Raw genomic sequence first — 15,795 nt, 5'->3', positions numbered from 1 at the left:
GGTGAGGCCGAGTTTGGAGTATTGTGTGCAGTCTTGGTCACGGAGTTACAGGAAGGATATTAATAAGGTTGAAAGAGTAGAGAAGGTTTACAAAGATGTTGCCAGGACTTGAGAAACTGAGTTACAGAGAAAGGTTGAATAGGTTAGGACTTTATTCCCTGGAGCGTAGGAGAATGAGGGGAGATTTGATATAGGTATATAAAATTATGATGGGTATAGATAGTGAATGCAAGCAGGCTTTTTCCACTGAGGCTAGGGGAGAGAAAAACCAGAGGACATGGGTTAAGGGTGAAAAGGGAAAAAGGGAACATTGGGGGGAGCTTCTTCATAGAGAGTAGTGGGAGTGTGGAATGAGCTGCCAGTTGAAGTGGTGAATGCAGGCTCACTTTTAACATTTAAGAAAAACTTGGACAGGTACATGGATGAGAGGTGTATGGAGTCCAGGTCAGGGGGACTAGGGAGAAAAATGGTTCAGCACAGCCAAGAAGGGCCAAGAGGCCTGTTTCTGTGCTGTAATGTTCTAAGGTGGGCATTTGCAGAATTTGGGTGTTGTTTAGACCATAGGCCCGGTTTCTTCATTTCCTGTTTCCCAGGATTGCAGAAACCAACCTAATGAATGAGTGTTACATTACGAGGGGGAGAGGGGGAGAGGGGGAGGGGGGGAGGGAGAGGGAGTGTGTGTGTGTATGTGTGTGTGTATATATACACACACACCCTGCTGTCAGTTGTAACTACTGCACACATATATATATTTTTTAATCTTTCAACAAGTTCGAGAGAAGTTCTCTTCAAGACTTTCAACTACATATTAGCATTTCCCCTTTACGAATGCCATAAAACATTTATTTAAATATGGTAGTGCTTGTTACAGCTTTTGAATAGTAAGTTCATTACATTCATTGGTCACAATAAAATAAAGCCTCAAGAATAGCTTTACAGTTAACAGAACAGTGGTAAATATACAGTTAAACTATTAACAGTACAATACCTTTCAATAGTGCTACACAGACAAAACTTTAGATTTAAGCATTACAAGCTTAACAAATCATTCAATTTTGAAGTGTTACTGAAAAATAATTTACAAATATTTTCAATAAAGAAAGTGCATCATTCTGTGTTGACATGGTAATTATGTTGTTTGTTCCAATGTCAGAAATGAAGATAAAATCAGTCAATCGGGTTCCAATTGGAGAGCTTGACCTTGCGACATGATCATTTAGACAACAAAGCTAGAGCTAAGCTGATCACTTCCAAATCACAGATCAAGCCAAAGAGGGTAGCATTTGTTTGGTTGTTCATATCTTGGTTCATGGAAGAAGCGTTCATGCAGCAATGAGATTAAGTATTTGATCCTCTGATGGATTGCCAGTTAGATAATTCACTCATGGACTGGATGGAAAATAGAATAAGCTCTTGGTTCATTAAGCATGCTGCAGTGAAAGACTACATGAATTTTGAGGAGTAATAAACAATTTTAATGTCTAAAATTAGCAATTAGCAAAGTTTTAAATTAATTTCATTTATGCTGAATGATTCCAATTTTAGTTTTGATACTGTGCACATATAGGATCAACATTCCTAAGATACCATACTTCTACATCAGTTTACTCTTGATAATATTTACATATGAAGTAGATTTAAATTCTAGAGGCTTTGTTGACGATAAGGTAGAGTGCAAGTCTGCAAGATACAAACGGCTGAATGTCAACAGATATTAAAATTAAATCACTAAATTATTTTTTCCTGATGGGATGATACAAATCTTAGAGCATCCTGCATGACCTAGTTATTTTTCCATGAGAACATACTCTACCTAGATTGTTCAATATCACAGAAAGCTTAAGTATTAACAATGTGATAATCCTGATCTATATAGTTCTCTGGTCCTCGTCTCCCTTGAACACACCCAATTCAACCTAGAACACGGGATAACTTGGAGAAACAAAACACATCAACGCTTTGAATATTTTCTTCAGAAGACCCTGTCTATGATGCTCCCCGATGCTTTAATCATACTAAAAAATTAGGATGATAAATGCAATTCAGAAATTAGTTTTCCCTAGAGAAACATATATTCATGTATATTGACAAACATGTATACCCATTTTCCAAAAGACTAAATATTACAATTTACATGGTACTGTAGGGCACATTTTAAAATCAAATTTATGTACCAAATGGTTGCTTAGAATACAGCATAACATTAACAGATGCAAAAATGGATTACGAAGCTATTGCTGATTTTTTGTTACCATCCTGCTGCTCGCTCTATTCTGCCTTACTCCAAAAAGAACAATACTATATATACACTGAGGTATCACCAATTTAAAATGACACCTATCAAGTACATTATGTATGAAAACAAACCGCTAAAGGTAATCCCTAATGCACCAAATATGCAAAAGGGAAAAATAGTTTTGGCCATATTAAGTGACCTTTACCTATGACGTTTAGGTTAAATCCTGAAACAGACAACCACATAATTTTGGCCCAGGTACAATACATTAGAAATAATTGAAACTCATGCTGGAAAGCTTTTAAAAACATAGCAGGATTGAAGATGAACATTGTGCAAATTCAGTACTCAAGTGCAGATTTAAAAGACCATTTAATAGATTTATCTTGTTGCTGAAGTTTTTTGTTGAAGACCTGAGACATACATACATATTGTGCAGCTTCCAACAGTGACTACATACAAAAATACAGCACATTCAATAAGTTTTATAACCAATAAATTACATTTACTAACATTTAAGCTGCACTATTTTAACAAAGTCAAGAAGTGTGCAAACTTTGAAAAGTCTATTTTAATCTGTGCCCTACAATAATCGTGTAGTGTACTTAAATATCTGGCCATCTCTCAAAGTTCAAATGTGTACCAAACATGCTGATGCGCACGTTATTACATGTCTGGAATTACATTACAGAGCCTAGAAGCATTTCTTCTCTGTGTGAAGAAACTAGCCCTCAAGAACAAAGAAACCCCAGATAACCAAATCTGTGGGTAATGAGATTTTACTTCACTAAAATAAACACGCAACTTGACTATATCAAAATAGTTTAAGGTAATGCTAACAAATTTAGGCTATAGATAGAAATATTACCACATTGACAATTTGCCAGGTTTATTTATCAGACAACTCTAGCCCATTGTGTAGGATTTCAAAATGGTAAATACTGAAATATCATATTACATAGTTTGTCACTTAAACAAAACTCATTAAATATAGAAGTTGGATATATATAACCAACTCATTAATACTGTATTTTACCATGGCAAAGGTGTACAAATCCAAATGACATTGCCTAGTCTTAAGAATACCTTAAATACATGCGTCACAGCATTAATGCATTTTAAACTGCCTGACTTGGTTAGTTTAAAATAGCTGATTGAAAGTTAACTCACTTAATAGATACATTAAAACCAAGTTCATAATGATCATATTAGGAATAATTGCATCTGCTTGGCCCAGATTAATCCAAAAAGCCCTCAAAATATATAGATATTAATAAAGCCAGAACTTTCCAAACCTTGGTTCAGGTTGCAAGTGCAGGCTAAAAAGTGCACACAGTCCAACCTACTATAGTCAAAGCAAGCTGTAATGGTGTAGATCAGTTGTTTGCTTATAGTCATTGATGCAGCTCTGAAATTCCAAAGATCTTCCACTCAATGGCAGAAATTAAATTCAGGCAGCATTTCTTTCATATTGACACAAGAGGTCAGTCCATGCAAACTGATGTGCAAGCATTTCCACAAAACTAACTGCAGGTTCATACTAGTTCTGGGGTGTCAAGTAATAGTTTTGTGGCGTTGAATAATAGTTATGGTGGTGATTATTTTGGATATTACCATAAGCGAAGAGCAGTGGTGCTGTAGCTGTTGGAGGTCCATTCAGCAAGTGAGAGACTACAGTGTAATTGCTATTCCTATGGACTGCTCCATACCAACCAGTGCCTTGTGGTGTTGTGGATAGGATGCTTTAAAGGAAAAAAAGGAAAGGGATTTTTAGTCTAATTAAAAAGAACAATTTTAGATGGTAATATTTTTAACATTTTTATCTTTTCTATTCTTTCCCCAAATTACTTTGGCAGCCAGATAGATGACCTGCTCCAAGCATCTGCCTGTATTGTTACAATTGTTTATTCTATGGATACTTTATCTCGGAGATGGGAAGGTAGCGGAAAAAGAGAAAAGCTCCCTTTTGTGAGTGGGGAGGAAAAATACCTTCCAGCAAGTTTGAACACGAGTTTATAAGTATGGGCTAGGAAAAATCATAGGATGAAATCATGTATTCCTGCAGCATTTTGTTGTGATCGTCAAGGGGTGATAAGAGAAAACAGTATTAGGTCACTGTGTTGTTAGGACATCAATGAGGTAGAGCTCTAGATTCACTTTGCTGTTGTTATTCTTATTAGTGGAGCATGACAATAAATACTGGGGAAGCGGACAACCGCAACTTCCTAAAATCAAAATGAAATAAATACAAATTGCTGCCTCAATTCATGTTGGGATATCAAAGACCTTGATTTCCTAATTATATACTATGGAATCTTTTCCAATGCTACCTTTTGCTCCAAATTTAGTGTTCTTAAGTGGTTCCAAAGTATTTACTTTCCTAATGATATTATATCCAACAATTAATGCTTAAGTTACAAAGGCATTACTCATGCACAACAAAGATCTAGAAAAATGGTAATTATAGAAACACAGAACAATACAGCACAGTACAGGTCCTTCAGCCCACAATGTTGTGCCGACCCTTAAACCCTGCCTCCCATATAACCCTCCACCTTGAATTCCTCCATATACCTGTCTACTCTTGTCCACTCTTCCTCACTCTTCCTCTTCAAGGGAAAAGACTCAACAGATCCCCCTGTTAAAAGAATGAGTGTGAAGGGGCTGGAGGGCAAGATATTTTATCTTCAAAATTGAAATCTCATCTCTACCTGGGCTTCTTATAGAAGAGACTCTAAAAAAAAATACACCTTTAGTCGTTTAGAGACACTGGGTGAGTGAAACAATTCAGATTTGCTGAAATTCCAATGGACCACTTTTTTTAAGTGACTTGTTTGGATTATCCTGTTTATTATGGAGGAACTTAAAATATAATTTCTTAAACAAAATTACTGATTGCAAACAAGTGCTGGAAATTCAAGAGTAGTATTAATTAGCTTCATTTTTCATATAATGGTAAAAAAATTCAAATGTTTTACCTTGCTACAAGTTTAAGCTTAAGAGTACAGCACAACTGAAAATTGAATGTATGTGGAAATAGGAAACAGTTGTAGCAAATACAGTTTTGTTCTGTATTGACTGCATTGGGAAAATAAATTTGATAATTCAGCAATAAATCCATTCAAAGATCATTAACTTAAGACAATTTAAATCTTGTTCCGGCCTAGTGGTCAGATTTAACAATAAATATAATCTTGGTATGTGACTAATTATGGTAAAATTTGTTCATGTACTTTAATCTCCAGTTTATCTTATATTTAGCATAAAGGATTTGATTTTTCCTTACAACACGGGCCTACAAATAAAAAGATTTCATGACACGATGGATAAGTGGAGATCCAGGGATATGGATATAATGCTAAAGTACAGTTGGTTAAAAAGGTTCAGTTGCCCAGCATTCAAGATCAGTTTGTAAATTGTATTAGACATTGGCTTTGTGGGAGAAGCCAGAGAGTGGTAGTAGATGGTTACCTCTCTGACTGGAGGACTATGTCTAGTGGTGTGCTGCAGGAATTAATGCTGGGTCTGATGCTCATCTATAATCAGTCAATGCTCTGGATGATAATGTGGTTAACTGAATCAGCAAATTTGCGGATGACAGATTGGGGGTGTACTGAACAGCAAGGAAGGCTAACTTGGCTTGCAGAAGGATCTGGATCAGCTGAAAAAATGGCAGCTGGAATTTAATGTGGACAAGTGTGAGGATTTGCACTTCGGCAGGACCAACCAGGGTCAGTCTCACACAGTGAACGGTAGGGCACTGAGGAGTGTGGTAGAACAAAGGGATCTGGGAATACTGGTCCATAATTCATTGAAAGTGGTGTCACAAGTAGGTATGGTCGTAAAGAAAGTTTTTGGCACATTGGCCTTCATAAATTAAAGTATGAGCACAGAAGATGGGATGTTGTGTTGAAGTTGTACAAGACATTGGTGAGGCCATACTTGGATTATTGTGTGCAATTTTGGTCACCTAGCTACAGGAAAGAAGTAAACAAGGTTGAAAAAGGGTAGAGAAAATTTACAAGAATGTTGCCGGGTCTAGAGGAAGTTACAAGGAAAGACTGAATAGCTTAGGCTTTAAATTTTCTATGTTCCAAAGAATAGAGGAGATTTGATAGAAGTGGACAAAATTATGAAGGGTATAGATAGGGTAAATGCAAGCAAACTTATTTTCCCCCACTGAGGTTGGGTGGGAGTACAACTAGACGTCATGGGTAAACAGTGAAAGGTGAAAAGTTTAAGGGAAAACTTCTTCACTCAGAGTTTTGACAGTGTGGAACAAGCTGCTAGCACAAGTGGTGGATGCAAGCTGAATTTTAATGTGTAAGAGAAGTTTGGTTAGGTACAATGGTTAGGGAATGGAGTGCTCTGGTCCCTGCACAGTTTAAATGGTTCGGCACAGTCTAGATGGGTCAAGGCTAGTTTCTGTGCTATACTTTTCTATGACTATGACTCTATTGCTGAGGTTGGGGGGGGGGGCGAGGAGAGAGGGTTGATATAGAAAACCCTCAGAAAGGAACACAAGGGTATGTCTATAGGAATACCGAATGCAAATGCAAATGAATTCGAAGACAACTCTGGCCACAGTAGTAATGTGTCATTTTGAGCGTTTTACTTCCAAGCTCTTGGTCCTCTGCTCTTGCCCACCTTTGTCTAGCTTTTTACTGTATATAGCTGCAAAGCATGACTAATTCTACTACAGGAAGCACTCTCTGCCTTACTCATCGCAGCTCATCTGTCACCATCTGAGATAAACAGATACCAGCATTAAACTGAAGCACCAGTAGGCTGCTGTGTTCATCGCAACCACTGTGGGAGGAAGATGATTTAATCGCACAAGGCAGCAACTTCTGCAGTATAAACTAGATGCAAAATGCAAGTTAATATTTGATCGAAGAGTCTGATACTGCTCTTCCACCTTTCCATCAACACAACTAGATCACAAATATAGTAAAATTATATTCCTCAGACAAGTGCTTAATGACAAACAGTAATACCAACTGTTTTGACATACATCCTAGGCAGTATTAGGAATATCAGGTATGCTAATTTGCACTTGTCCACAATGTTACATCAGGAATGAACAAGGGATTTCACTTGAACATGGTAGACCATCATGAAGACCCATTTGTCTTCTTTCCAAATTGTTTCTCTCAATGTGCAGTTTGACACAGGACAAAGGCCACTTGCCCCTTGATATCAATTGCCAAATTACATAGATCTAACTTAAAGTATTCAGGAAGAAGGTGCAAGTCAATTTGTTTGCTATACAAATGTTCTTTAACTACTAATTTATTTTGCTCGTAATAGATTTGAAATCCTCAAGAAAAGTCACATTGGATTCGAGGCCTGAAAATGCATATGTTTTAGTTACTTAGTAGTATTTTGATTTTTCCCCATGAAATTGCACTTCAGTAATTCTTGCAAGTATTAATTGGCCTGAATTTTATTGAAGATTTACAATGGTCCTTTCTAAGTGTCATTTGTTACTAGTCCGGCCTTTCATATTCTGGTACAAAATCTTGGAATTCAAAACTTCATTTTGATATTGTGCTGTTCTCCCTGGATGCTCAGAATTGGAGATTATCCTTTAAGATCATCTCATGGTTATTCATTCATTACAGGTCAGTAACAGAAAGCAGAATGAATGTGTAATTCTAGACCTATAGTCTCAATTTTGATTCTGTAGATGTCAAGTCAAACATTGTGACACTGAACTGAAGTTCAGAGTTCAGGTTTATTTACACTGGAGTTACTTTGAATATTGATATACAGAGAACTGCAAATATTTAATGAAGATTAAACTAATGTCAATAACAACCTGGTAATGTTAATAAGAGCTTGTTCAAAATTGTTTAACTTTGTTCTTGTCAAAGACTTCTGAAGAAACGGAGAACTAGGTTTTTGTGTTTCTTCGTAAGCTGGTTCCGTCCATCTACAGCTGGATATTTCCAGTACATTTCAGAACCAATCAAAACCGGAGTATGTAAATTACTGGAAAACAATGTTAATTATTTCTGCTCGCAAGAGCCAGCATGCTACAAAGCATTTCTATCTTTCCAGGAAGGGAAAATCTGTAACAATACAAATTTTGAAGAATTGCAATGACCACTCTTCAGGAATGCTTCTCAGAATTAAAAAAAAAGTGCCACACTTTCAGGATTTGAAGATTACACTCTCAAATTTTACCTACCTTCCTCGTTCTCCTCTTGAGCCACTACTTCGACTTAAATCATCATCACTATCATACCGCCTTGGATTATCAAAAAAATATGCCCTGGAACTGAAACTGTGACTGTTTATCATTCCTCCTGATCCCTGTAAAAGACATCAATGCAAAAGATTCAATAGCGTAAAGAGCCACAGAAGCTCCAATGCATTCCAATGAAATGCAATTTTACCAAAAATGAATCCTGCCATGTTCTGTCTAAGTATTAGATAAAAGTTTAAAAGGAACATTTAAAATTTGTTCTGTTGTGTACAAGTGATTATTTTCCCATTTAACAAATCAGACTTTAATACTTTAAATTTCAACCACTATGGAGGGTACAATATTGATCCCCTGCAGGGAATGAGGGTGGGCAAGAAATTGAGTGATTGGCTCTAGTAACTAATTCTATTTTTTTTAAGATAGTGGTGGAAAAGGATGGGACAGGTCTACAGGTTTGCACCCTAAACTGGAGCAGGATTAGTTTTGGAGGAATTAGGCAGTATATAGCAGAATTGATTGAGTCAGCTTGTCTGAAAGGAAAGGAACAAATGGAAAGCAGGAACTTGAGTGATATCAGGAGTGCAGGGGTAGCACATTCCTGTTAGGGTGAAGGGTAAACTTGACAAGTTTAGGGGACTCTTGACGACAATAGATATTGAGATCTGATCAGAAAAAAAGGGACGCAAATCCACGATGACTATAAAAAGGACAAGAATAAACCTGCAAGGGAAATCAAACATCAAAGGGAGGATATGAAAGTCAGATGTATCTGTATTACAGTGAAGTAAAGGGAATTACGGGGGCACAAGAGGACAGCTTGCTAAAATTGACTGGAAGGGGACACTAGCAGGGATGATGGCAAAGCAGCAATGGCTGGAATTTCTGGAAGCAATTCAGAAGGCGCAGGATAGATACATCCTGAAGTAGTAGTATTTTAAAGCCAGGATGGCACAACCATGGGAAGCTTTAAAAAAACAAAACAACTAATTTAAGGTACTGAACCACTGAAAAATTATGCTGGAGAGGGAGTAATGGGGGACAATGATATGGTAGATGAACTGAATAAGTATTTTGCGTCAGTCTACAGTGTGGAAGACACTAGCAGTATGTTACAAATTCGACAGTGTCAGGGGGCAGAAGTGAGTGAAGTTGCCATTACTGGGGGGTAGATGCTTGGGAAACTGAAAAGGTCTGAAGGTAAAGAAATCATGTGGACCAGACGGGGTACACCCTAGGGCTCTGAAAGATGTGGCTGAAGAGACTGTGTAGGCATTAGTAATGATCTTTCAAGAATCAATTCTGGCATGGTTCTGGAGAACTAGAAAACCGGAAATGTCACTCCACTGTCCAGGAAGGGAGAGGGGCAGATGAAAGGAAATGATAGGCCAGTCAGTCTGACCTCAGTGGTTGGGAAGATGTGCATGTCAGTTGTTAAGGATGTGGTTTCGGGGCACATGATAAAACACCCAAAGTCAGCATGGTTTCCTTAAGGGGAAATCTCGCCTGATGAATCTGTTGGAATTCTTTGAAGAAATAACAAGCAGGACAGACAAAGGAGAATTGGTGGATGTTGTGAACTTGGATTTTCAGAAGGCCTTTGACAAGGAGCCACACATGAGATTGCTTAACAAGTTAAAAACCTATGGTATTACAGGAAAGATACTAGCGTTGGCTGATTGGCAGGAGGCAAAGAGTGAGAATAAAGGGGAGCTTTTTCTGGGCTGGCTGCCGGTGACTAGTGGTGTTTCTCAGGGGTCTGTATTGGGACCGCTTCTTTTATATTACACGTCAGTGATTTGAATGATGGAATTGACGGTTTTGTGACCAAGTTTGTGAACAATAAGATAGTTGGAGGAGCAGGTAGTGTTGAGAAAGCAGGGAGGCTGCAGAAGGACTTGGACAAATTAGTAGAATGGACAAAAAAGTGGTAGATGGAATACAGTGTTGGGAAGTTTATGGTCATGCATTTTGACAGAAGAAATAAAAAGACTATTTTCTAAATGGAGAGAAAATCAAAAAATTCTGAGGTGCAAGATTCCCTAAAGGTTAATTTACAGGTTGAGTCAGTGACGAGTAAGGCAAATGCAATATTTGCATTCATTGAGAAGACTAGAAATTAAAAGCAAGGATGTAATGTTGAGGCCTCAACTGGAGTACTGAGAGCAGGTATGGGACTTTAATCTAAGAAAGGATGTGCTAACATTGAGATGGTTCAAAGGAAGTTCAGGAAAATGATTTCAGAATTGAAAGGCTTATCACACAAGGAGTGTTTGAAGGCTCTGGGCCTTACTCAATGGAATTCAGAAGAGTGGGGTTGGGGGAAGAGATCTCATTGAAACCCAGATAGAGTGGATGTGGAGAGAATGCTTCCAATGGTGGGGAATCTAAGACACAGCCCACCATCTCAGAATACAGACACAGACAGCCTCAGAATAGAAGTACATCAATTTATAAAGTTACTTATTTAGCAAGAGTGGTGAATCTATTGAGTTCATTGACACAGGCAGCTGTAGAGGCCAGGTCATTGGGTATATTTAAGGCAGAGGTTCATAGATTCTTGATTAGTCAGGGTAAGAAGGGATATGGAGTGAAGGCAAGAGATTGGGGCTGAGGGAGAAATACATCAGCCACGATGAAATGGCAGAGCAGATTCAATGGGCCAAATGGCCTAATTCTGCTCCTGTGTTTTATGATCTGGGGCAGGGAGAAGAAATCAGTAGTTTATAGGTACAATTGGGGCAAACAAATGGCACTGACAAAGTCAATTTATCTTACTTTATCTGAAGGGCCAGCAATCAAATGTAGTGAAGTAGTGCTTTAGTACAGTTTTGAGCAAACTTCAAGGAAGTTATAGCATGCTTGAGAAGTGGTTAACAGCAGATCTTGATACTAGGTCAGTTGTAGTTCTGCAGGACCGAGATTTGTTAAGCAAGCACGTAAAGCGTTAAAAAATGTGTGTGCAAAATCAGCCTTGATCGAATGGCAGAGAGAGCTTTAGGAACGGAATGGTCGACACCTACATTTTTCTACCTGCATCCATTCGATTGAGCATTCGCTGGAGAACGGGAAAGCATTGAAAGTGTTAGCACAACACATTGAACAATTTAAAATAAACATTGCTAGTGGCATGTGATAGATGAAAGGGAAAACTTATCTCCCAAGAAAATCTGTTAAAGCAATTTCATACCAGATTTTGATTTGGCCTCTGCACTCTGAAAAAGAATACCACCAAGCTCGTCGGCAAGAGCTCCCACAGGAAAAGAATGATTCCAAAAGCCAGGTAAGCTTGGTCACTCACTCTCTCCACGTCAGCCTGTAAACACCCGGCAGTTTAGTACAAGATACAAAAACTTTATTGTCATTCTAACCGTACATCAGCTCTGCAGGGCAGAATGAGACAGCGTTTCCCAGGAGCAGTGCAATCATAACATAACAAACGCAACACTAAATAATAGACATAACAATAAATAGTAAAACACAACAACCACATGTCAGTTAAAAACAAGTTATAAGTGTCCAAAGCAGAATCAGGTAGAGCGGCTATTTAGCAGTCTGACTGCCTGTGGGAGGAAGCTGTTTAGTATCCTTGTGGTTTTAGTTTTGATGCTCCTGTAACATTTACCTGATGGCAGAAGAACAAACAGTTCATGGAGAGGGTGTGAGGGGTCTTTAATGATGTCTTCTGGAGGCATCGACTCTGAAAGAGGTCTTGGACAGAAGGTAGGGAGACCCCAATAACCTTCTCTGCTCCCCTGACCACCCATTGCAAACCGAAACAGAGTCAGGTGCAACATTCAAGGGAAAATCCAAAAACGGCAAGGAGAAAAGATAAATCAATGAACATTTAAAGTAGTTTGGAAAAGGAGTCTTAACTTGTAAAAGACCACCTTGTTTCAATTTATTTCATTAATTCTGTTAATGCTTCAGGTCAAAGACTCATTTTGTGGCGGAATATTTAATTTTTGTTCTGATGGGAATTTCTGTACATACCTCACTTTTTTCTCATTTACTCATGTTAATAAAGTCCTCTACTTCATCTCATCCATTTCCCATGTCTATGCTCTTGCTCTGTCCCAGAGGGGAGAGAGTAAGGACCGAGATCTCCCCGGTCCTCACCTTTTACTCTAACAGTCTGGTATTCAACAGATCATTTGTTGCCACCTCCAAAGAAATTCCATCACCTAACACATTTTGCTCTCCACCTTTTTCAGCATTTCACAGGGACCATTCCCATTGTGACTCCCTATATTGCTGCTAATGCTCCCTTTCTTACAGCATGTTCCATCAGCCATAGGCGATGCAGCACCAGTTCTTTCATCTCTTCGGTTCCTACCATTCACAGACCCAAATAATCTTTGCAGATGAAGCAGCAATTCACATATACTTCCTCCAACCCAGTGTACTGCCTTCAGTGTTCACATTGACGTAATGCAGATTGAACAATTGCTTTGTGGAACATTTGCCACATTTATAGTGGCAACCCAGAATTTCCAATTGTCTGTTTTAGTTCTTCATTCCATTCCTCTGACCCACCAGTCCATGGCTTCCCGCACTGTTTGAGATACCCAGTGGAAGTTTGACAGAGCACCCCATTTTCTGTCTGCGCACATTGTAGCCTTATAGATAGTACTGAATTTTACCAGTTTTGTTTAATTTCTTTAGATTGTGTCAGTCATTCATTTGTCATCTCAACTCAGCTTATTTTCTTTGTGAGACTCTTCAGACTGATTTGATGAGCTTTTCCTCCTGTTGTGCATTTTGTAACTCTCACATTCTTGTCTCTTGGTTCTCATTGTGTAACCACTGCCATTCAATCATTGATCTTTCTTTACAGCAGATCCTCATCACCCTGGTTGCAATCAGAGACATTCCCCTGTCCCACCCTCTCTGCAGCTTGACAAGTGTACCCGTTTTTCAGTTCTATCAAAGTTCAGACTAAATTTATCAAACAACTTAGTCACCTTACACTACTCCGATGCATTTTCTTGGGCATTCACAGTGATTACATAGAATCAATAGATTAATTTGCACACAAAGGGACAAACAGCCAAGGTGCAAAAGACAAACTGTGCAAAGGGGAAAAAAAGCAATAAATAGTAGATTTATGGGACAAGATTGTAGAGTTCTTAAAAGTGAGCCCGTAGGTTGTGGAACCATAGGTTGGGGTGGGTGAGGTTGAGTAAAATTATCCTCTCTGGTTAAAGAGCCTGATAGTTGAGGAGATATAAAACTACGACTGTTTCTCTTTCCGCAGATGCAGTTTGACCTGCTAAGCATTTCCAACAACTCATGAGACCATGAATGCTGGACTCACTCAGGAACGTTTTTGGCATTGAGTATTTCTAGCATTTGGTATGCGCTGCTTCCTAAATAACAGACTTCAAAGCTATAGCTGAAAATGCAAGTGAAATCACTCCTCACACGAAAATTCACAAAACACACAGCTGCTTTGATTTTAAGCAGAAAATTACATTATTGTGCCTACCTGATCAGATACATTGTACCAGCCATAGTTGAATGAACTAGGCCTATCCTCTGGGGCCATGAAAACAACCACCAGGTTATAGGAAGCCCTGGAGATATAAAGCAGGATCACTGCAGCACCCACAATCATGGCCTGACAAACAGATGTTCCCTGAAGAAAGAATACATGTTAATCAGAGATTCAACAGATAATTCTCAATGTTAATCCACTGCAGTTTCTAGGTAACTGAAAAGCAAAAAAAAAAAACCCTACAGATGTTGAAAATCTGAAATTCAGAACACGCTGGAATAACCAGCTGGTCAGGCAGCAGCAGTGGAGAGAAAGGGGATTTACACTGCAGGTCAATGACCTCTCATGATTCCTGCCTTTGCCTGCTGTTAAAGTGTGTGTAGTGTAGGCCTCCGTTAGTCTCGATAGACCATGGATTTGCGCCTTGGAAAGTTTCCAGGGTGCAAACCTGGGCAAGGTTTTTTTAAAATAATGGAAGACCGGCAGTTGCCCATGCTGCAAGTCTCCCCTCTCCACGCCACCGATGTTGTCCAAGGGAAGGGCATTAGTACCCATACAGCTTGGCACCAGTGTCATCGCAGAGCAATGTGTAGTTAAGTGCCTTGCACAAGGACACACATGCAGCCTCAGTCAAGGCTCAAACTAGCGACCTTCAGATCACTAGATGAATGCCTTAACCACTTGGCCATGGTGTTAAAGTAAATATCAAGATACAGAAGGGAGCGTGGAAAGAAAAGATATAGTAATAAACGATGTACTGGAGGGACTCAGAAGGTTGAGCGGCGTCTGAGAGTGGGAATGCATGGTCAATATTACATATTTTGATGCAGGGTTTCAAACTGAAATGTCAACAACTCCTCTCCTTCCACAGACACTGTACAGCCCACTGAGCTCCTTCCCCAAATCGTTTGCTGCTCCAGATCCCAACGTTTACAGCCTCTGTCTCAAGGAAAAGGTAATGTCTGTGATAAGATGGAGACCAAGAAATCCTGATGCAAGAGATCATGGCACTACAGAGTTGAAGGTTTTAAAATTGTAAATGATCTGTTTGAAGTTATATTAGAAGCGGATTAAAAATATTCCTCACTGCACCAGCTGGAAATCTGAAAAAGCACACTGAAAGTACCCAGGTTATGTAGTAGCTGTGGAGAGAAAAACTGGATTAGTTGATGATCTATCAATACTGGCCAGTTCAGACAGAACAGGAAATATTGTTTATTCTGAAGCCATTGAATACCAAGATTTGGAATATGCCAAAAAAAATGACAAAAATGCAGCTGTTGACCATAATTGCAGATTAGATTATTTTTATTTATCACATGATGCATTTCACTGTTTCAATCTACATTTGCAAAAAGAAAGTCAGCAGGGACTGTGCTGGACACCCCGTGAGTGTTATCAAACTCTGAGTGCCAACTCACTCACTGTATCCAGAGATACCGGCCACGTGACAGACGCACTGCCACCTGGCTGGTCGGAGGACACACCACACGCCAATCAACATTTGGACCCTCCCAACTAATCAATGCACACCTAAATTATTGGTCACCTTAATTGGATTATCTCGCCCAGCCCCATGCTATAAAAGGTGAGACATGTGCCTGGCTCGGTCTCTCTTACAGACCACCTCATTGAAGGTAAGTTCATTGATTTATGTTTGGGAAGGTCTATCGTTTGTCCTGGTAAGGGAGCCGCAGCTATCCAAGGTCAAGGGGGATAGCTGTCGTAGTGCTTTTCCCTTGTTCTTTGTCTGTGTAACCGTACCCTGTCCCCACACCATTTCCTGTGTATTGTAGTTGCTTGTGTTGACCCAACTTCCCCTTTAATAATAAATTCCTTATTATTAAAACTGTG

General features: G+C 39.0%; 1 protein-coding gene across 2 annotated transcripts in view; it reads right to left on the bottom strand.

The window, feature by feature from the left end:
- Nucleotides 1-821: 821 nt before the first annotated feature.
- gpr137c (G protein-coupled receptor 137c) overlaps nt 822-15,795 on the bottom strand; it is a 49,934-nt gene continuing 34,960 nt past the window's right edge. The window contains exons 4-7 of one of the 2 annotated variants that reach the window (XM_073039845.1): nt 13,933-14,082; nt 11,635-11,760; nt 8,430-8,554; nt 822-3,978 (exon numbers count right to left, since the gene is read on the bottom strand). In XM_073039845.1, the coding sequence (XP_072895946.1) occupies nt 3,777-3,978; nt 8,430-8,554; nt 11,635-11,760; nt 13,933-14,082 (603 nt within the window). In that variant the 3' untranslated portion in view covers nt 822-3,776. The remainder of the gene's footprint in view (nt 3,979-8,429; nt 8,555-11,634; nt 11,761-13,932; nt 14,083-15,795) is intronic. The other variant, XM_073039846.1, reaches the window with a different exon arrangement.

This window comes from Hemitrygon akajei, chromosome 3 (assembly GCF_048418815.1).
Source record: "Hemitrygon akajei chromosome 3, sHemAka1.3, whole genome shotgun sequence".
NCBI lineage: Eukaryota > Metazoa > Chordata > Chondrichthyes > Myliobatiformes > Dasyatidae > Hemitrygon > Hemitrygon akajei.
This window is presented reverse-complemented; position numbering and strand designations above follow the sequence as displayed.